The sequence below is a fragment of the Clytia hemisphaerica genome, unplaced genomic scaffold, assembly GCF_902728285.1.
Source record: "Clytia hemisphaerica strain Z4C2 unplaced genomic scaffold, Clytia hemisphaerica genome assembly, whole genome shotgun sequence".
NCBI classification, from domain to species: Eukaryota; Metazoa; Cnidaria; class Hydrozoa; order Leptothecata; family Clytiidae; genus Clytia; species Clytia hemisphaerica.
This window is the reverse complement of record NW_027104464.1, coordinates 408,187-414,867: the sequence shown is the minus strand read 5'-3', so window position 1 is coordinate 414,867 and position 6,681 is coordinate 408,187. Positions and strand designations below refer to the sequence as shown.

Here is a 6,681-nt window from a genome sequence, read left to right as displayed (position 1 = left end):
ATATACTAGCAAGTAGCTGTCGCTAAGAATGCCCCGCAGAGCTTCCTATCGAAATATCCCTAAGTAAGCAAAATTACGCATGTGTAGATTTTAAATTCGTTTTATCGATAAAATTTAAGTTGGAGGAAGAAAGCTTGTTCCAACTTTACTTTTGAGATGACATGGGATAGACGGTCGCTCACATCTCAAAAAGAGAAGTTATCGCTCACATTTTATCACAGTAAAAACGCCAAAAATTCTGAAATTGATTTGATTCTTATAAAGTAGACACTTATGATAAAAATAAATATGCTCATCTTTTTCGCCATACTTTGTTTACTTTGTAAGAACTAATTACCGAAAGATATATTACCTTCAATCAAGAGTTATTGATTTGATTCTTATAAAGTAGTTGCTTATAATAAAAATAAATATGCTCATCTTTTTCGCCATCCTTTGTTTACTTTGTAAGAACTAATTACCGAAAGATATATTGCCCTTAATCGAGAGTTATTGATTTGATTCTTATAAAGTAGATGCTTATAATAAAAATAAATATGCTTATCTTTTTCGCCATCCTTTGTTTACTTTGTAAGAACTAATTACCGAAAGATATATTGCCTTTAATCAAGAGTTATTGATTTGATTCTTACAAAGTAGATGCTTATAATAAAGATAAATATGCTAATCTTTTTCGCCATCCTTTGTTTACTTTCTAATAACTAATTACCGAAAGATATTTTGCCTTCAATCAAGAGTTATTGATTTGATTCTTATAAAGAAAATGCTTATAATAAAGATAAATATGCTCATCTTTTTCGCCATCTTTTGTTTACTTTCTAACAACTAATTACCGAAAGATATATTGCCTTCAATCAAGAGTTATTGATTTGATTCTTATAAAGTAGATGCTTATAATAAAAATAAATATGCTAATCTTTTTATCCATCCTTTGTTTACTTTCTAATAACTAATTACCGAAAGATATATTGCCTTCAATCAAGAGTTATTGATTTGATTCTTATAAAGTAGATATTTATAATAAAAATAAATATGCTAATCTTTTTTGCCATTCTTTGTTTACTTTGTAAGAACTAATTACCGAAAGGCATATTGCCTTCAATCAAGAGTTATTGATTTGATTCTTATAAAGTAAATGCCTATAATTGTTCATCGAAAATGTGCATAGAATTACCTGCGTTTGAAAACTTAATCCACAAATTAACGCACAACAGCAAAAAACAAAAAACCCCGAAGGGAAAAATAACGAAAAACGTCCGCCGCGCATTTAGCAAAAGCTACTTGCTAGTTTGGTAAGCTATAAACGTTGCCGGATAATTACGGAACACTAATTAACCGGAAGACCGATTACAAAACACAAACGCAAAAATCGAGATTCCTGTCCAATATGTATCCTTGTGCGAAGCTATGTAGGCCACCCTACGCTCGCAAGCTCGCTACGGGCGGCAATAATGAAATAAACAATGTTTTACTTTTTATGCCGATTTTGATTCATGGTTGGAATCTTTGTTAAAAACCATGAACCTGTTTGTGTTATAAAAGCACTGGCTCACAGCAGGGGTCATTTTCACGAGCCCATTCATCCATGACAAAATAAAAATATTCGATTTTCAGCCCTATAGTTATACCCAACGGACCATCACATTATCAACTGCTTTTCAAGCTGCTTACATGCTGAGGCTGTTTTTCACATTTTATTCGACAAGCAAACCTGCATAATTTTTTATAATACCAAATCATATACTGTAAGAAAATTTTAAGGCGTCGCAGACTCTAATACATACAATTTAAACAAGAAATTCTCACAAAATGCTGAAACACTTGCACCACTTTTTTACTATAACTGATGAACGGGATACAATCTTTCGTGAGTGCTATAAGAGTTATAGAAAGCAAACTAAGGGCCTGGGTTCAAGTTCGAAAGAACAACGGATACAATGTGCAGCTCTGTATGCATAGTGTGACTATGCTCAAAGCCATGAACACACAGTATATCATTCTATGCTGCAATATTTTTCAAGTCATGATAGCCATGATACCATGACAAATATAAAGTAGCTAAACGCACTTTAAAGCTACCATTCAAAACATATTAGAATCTAAGCTTGGTGGTGCTGTACAGATTTAGATTCTAAAAAGCTTTAAAACAGATTGAGTAAAGGTGAAGAATTTCGAAATGAATCACAACTTTATAATAACATTTTTAATGATAGCTGCCATATCTTCGTATGGAATTGAATGTAGCAGCAGCCGGTCGGCAAAAGATGTCTTCGGTGAAGAACATTTGAAGCAATTTCCTTGTCATAAGAATTTGACTATAGAGACAAACCAAGATTGGGATGATGGATTTAAAGGTAGGACTACTGCTTCGCGGAATAATTGTAGTTTCCTTCCTTTCAGTTTGACTTTATTTAAACTATTAGGCTTTGTAGAAACATCTGTGAATCGACCCCTTTTTCACCCAATTTCTTTCATTTTCCTAGTGCTTTTGACCGAAATTCGGATTTTAAATTTTTTGCGAAATGGCCAAAATTAGTGATTATTAGTGTGAAATTTAATCCACTTAAGGTATATTTATGTCTTTTCCCTGGGTGTCAAACGTATTTTTTTATTTACAGGTACATTAAAATTGCCAGTACTTCAAGATATGTCCAAAGATGTCCTTGAAAACGATCCATTGTTCAAATATGGCCATGTCAACCTAACGTTTAACAAGAACGTCAGTGTCAGTAATATCACAGAAGGTAAGAACTCAATCGCCGTAACATTTCTTCTTACTTGATTTTTCTAAACACCCCTGTGTCACAGACCCGCTGAAGCCCCATCCCCACTTGAAAATTTAGCAAAAATTTCGTCCCCGGTGGGAAAAATACCCTGGAGTTTCAGCCCCACTAAGAAATTGACTTTTATTCCCATTCGGAATTCATTGTTTAGAAATCACGCACCAAAACTATCCTTACTGGATTTTTTAACCTTGAAACAATAGAATGTTTATCCCCATTGAGATTTCAATCGAAATTTTTTTCCCCGCTTTAGGGAAAAGTTTCACCAGGGCTGTGAGACAGGGTTGTTTCTAAGAATGTCACGATAAAATACCAATTTTTTTTATTCATTCATTCACAATTAAAAACTTTTGCGTTAACAACTGCGAGGTGATTGCTTTCACACTTTATTCTGTAAAAGTTCCTCTTCAATCGTTGCCATAAAAACAAAGCACATATATATAAGGAAATCTTGATTGATTTTCTAGCGTCACTGTCTCTGACAACCCCTCCACATCCCCTCGCGTCAATTTGACCTTAGCCGTGGTTGACATCGATATGACTGGCCCCTTAGATCTTCATCGAAAAATCCTTGAGCTTTTAGACAGCTCAAGAATTGTTTCCACGAACGGCCACTACGAACAGAACAGAACAAAATCATTCTACATTCTACATCTCTCAAAAGAAAAGTCATTTAAATAAATGGCCTAATTTTATATCCTATTTTGGGCTATAGGTGTATTTTCCAAGCCCAGGCAATTACCCCCCCCCCTAAAAAAAGATTTTTTTTGTAACTTTCCAGATTGGTATTTGGCTTAGCGAACATAAAAGCCCCTAGTTTCATAATAATTTTGCAATCAATTTTATAATTCTTATCTCTTTTCCACAGAAAACCATGGCGCCCGAAAGGAGGAGGACAATAAGAAGTTTAGTATTTTCACCAAATTGGACATCAAACCAGAATTAGCAGAAAAGGAAGTAGGGGATGTTTGGGATTTCGGCTTCACCATTCATCATGATCAGGAAGAGAATAGTGAAAAGTTAAAAGGTATTATTTGTACAGCCCCTTCTCGCAGACCTGGTAGGATTTTTTCAGCCAGTGGGGGTAAAAAAAGGACCAAAAATAGATGGGCATTGATATTCCCATGTTTTTCATGGCTGGGGATTTGAATTGCATTGTTTTCGAACTATAATATTCAGTGGGGATGGAAAGAATAGCACAATATTGAGATCACTGGGGATGATATTTTGGCCAATTTTTCTAGTGAGAAGGGTTCCCAGTGCTTTGGGTCTGTGGAAAAGGTTTTTATTTGTACAGCTCAAGTCCGTGTTAATGAGCGAGAGAAGTCTATATAAGCAATACTTCAAATGTCACGGCGCAAATTAAAAGAAAAACTTTTTGTTAATCAAATACTACTTTAGGCGTACAAACTTTCGCGAGCAGAAACTTTCGCGAGGACGAAAAATCGCGAAATTCACGACATTTACTTTCGCGAATTTAACGGAAAAATATTTTTCGCGAGCATAAACTTTCGCGAATCAAGAAGTAAAATTGAGAATTTTCACATGAAAAAATGGCTTAGAGGGGCAAATACTTCTTGAATTGGCTTGAAATATTTGTCTTTTGACTTAATAGTATTTTAGCAGGCTAAAAAGGGCCATAAAAGTTACATTTTATTCATAGTTTGAAGTTTTACAGATTTTCTATTTTGTCAAGAATTTTTCGCGAGCATAAACTTTCGCGAATGGCCCTTCCTAGAAATTTTAAAGACATTTACTTTCGCGAAAAGGGCCAAAATTCGCGAAAATCGCGAAAGTTTCTGCTCGCGAAAGTTTCTACGCCTAAAGTACGCAAAATTAGAAAATATAAAAAATAGAAGAAATACTGCAGGAATATTATGCAAGCATTGATTTCCAAGCACCACGATCCATATCAGTATTTCCCAGTCATAAGAACCATTAAACTTTTGCTCGGCTGTTCTTATTTTAAGGGCAGTGCTTGGTACCAGATTTTTTACTTCTTTGACCTCCAAAAGGTCTGTAAAATTGAGTAATTCCATAGCATTGTTCTTAAATTGTTCTTATTTTTTGACGATTTTAAGCCTAAGTATTCTTAGGTTACAATAGGACGTTTGAAGGGTAACAATCAATTCAGCATCTTCTTGGGGACTAGCAAACTAAGGGACTTTGTTGAACTTTGGGGCCTTAATAAAAGTCATTTACATGTTTTTTATAAGCATAAGAAAATTCGAAAAGAGGCTCGGAGATGCATAGTTTGACGGCTTAACAAAAATGCTTATAAGGATGTTTTTATTCCTAACCACTTTTTAGGGGGATTCCGAAAATCCGTAAAATCTCAGCTAAAAACAGCCAAAATCCGGAAAATACATTTTTCATAGGCTTATGCTCATTTGGAACCTCCATATCAGAGCCTATAGACTATGCTTATAAGTCCAATGCTTATGAAAAGAAAAACATATACCTCACCTACCCTTTAAAATTTATTTCTAGGAAAAGTTGGGATAACGGAAATTCAATTTGGAAATTATATTTGTCCCGGAGCCCATTAAAGCTGAAGCCGATCAATAAACTGCTACTGATTGGTGTTATATTCAACCCGCTGACAGAACTCAGTCTGATGGATTACGAGCTGATATTTTCCATTCCTATCAAGAAAATCAAAATGTCTTCCGAAGATTTGAAAACCAATGGAAGTATCGAAAGTGCCATTTTTTTTTTCAAAATTTTGAACATTGAAAAAATGAGGAATTTAATTTATTTTATATAGTTCAGTATTTATTTTGATTTCTTTATCATACCTTTTGTTATTTTCCTTTATTGAAAAGTATTTTCCAACCATCATGAAATCATGACATTGAGAGTTAAAGAAAAGAATCATTTGACGTATCTCTCCTACAATTTGCTTACACAGAATTTTTAAGGGCTCTGGCCATACTTTAATGGGATACATTTACGTGGGGATTAAATTTCGCAGTTGAGCTCATCTGCAAAATTTTAAGACTTTGTGGGGACTTATTTTCGCGGATGGCACTATTTTTCACAATTTTGTTCCTTTTACTGCCAAATTCTATATGTTAGCGCTTCTTTGATGCCAGTAAACATTTAAAAAGTAGTTAATTTGGGTTTTAATTAAAAATATTCCTGGATAAGGCCTTTCTTAATGTCCATTAGGACTTGATTTCGCGGAATTTCGTGTATTTTGCATGAATAAATGCCTGATGTAGCCCAACAAACTTTAGCATGTTATACATTTTCTGTTAGGCCAACTACTTGAACCAAGTGAAGAATGGGGTTGTTATAACCGTTGGAACGGTAATTTTATGCTGATTATGGAAACCCAGATTCTGAAAACGAGGCTGAAGTCTGCACTCCTCCGTGGTGATTTTCGATTTTACTTTTTTAGAAAATGCTGATTGTCAGCAAAATAAAGGGTTTTATAATTCCATTTTTTTTAGAATTGCTGCCAATAGAATGGCCTTTTAACCAAAATTTCGAAAAAAATATTTTCTGCATTCCTTCTTGGAGGTTTTTTGCAAAAATCAGCGTTTTTTTCGAAAATATAACGCTAAAACAAGTCTGTTGGCAATTAAAATCAAGTTCAAATAATGAACCCTGAAAATATCTGATGGCTAATGAACAATAATCTTAATTTCACATATGCCAAATATTTTGATTCAAAAAGCTTTTTACTCCACAAAGATGGCCTTAACCAGGTTGAAGTTTGAAACCTACCCTTTTTTCTCAATGTGCAAATAACTCAAACCTACAAAGTTGCACTTTGGGCTCTCTAAGCCACCAAACTTAATTTGATATTAGCCTCCGTCTCGGAAGAGGACTGGGCCCGAATTTGCGGATGTTTTCACAGTTTCACTTTCGTTTTCGGCTATACGACAGCGTT

The 6,681-nt window shown here is 34.4% G+C and overlaps 1 protein-coding gene across 1 annotated transcript; it reads left to right on the top strand.

Moving 5' to 3' along the window:
- The first annotated feature begins 2,052 nt into the window (after positions 1–2,052).
- LOC136821135 (uncharacterized) lies at positions 2,053–5,681 on the top strand. Its single transcript, XM_067077359.1, has 4 exons — positions 2,053–2,354; positions 2,619–2,744; positions 3,652–3,810; positions 5,274–5,681. The coding sequence occupies exons 1-4, from the start codon at positions 2,177–2,179 to the stop codon at positions 5,330–5,332; spliced, it is 522 nt and encodes a 173-aa protein (XP_066933460.1). The 5' UTR covers positions 2,053–2,176; the 3' UTR covers positions 5,333–5,681.
- Positions 5,682–6,681: the final 1,000 nt, after the last annotated feature.

Excerpts from the sequence above, each read along its gene's own strand:
- LOC136821135 (XM_067077359.1), top strand. The coding sequence starts at position 2,177 with ATGAATCACAACTTTATAATAACATTTTTAATGATAGCTGCCATATCT. Across the intron at positions 2,745-3,651 it reads TGTCAGTAATATCACAGAAG|AAAACCATGGCGCCCGAAAG; the intron begins GTAAGAACTCAA and ends TCTTTTCCACAG. Across the intron at positions 3,811-5,273 it reads GAATAGTGAAAAGTTAAAAG|GAAAAGTTGGGATAACGGAA; the intron begins GTATTATTTGTA and ends ATTTATTTCTAG.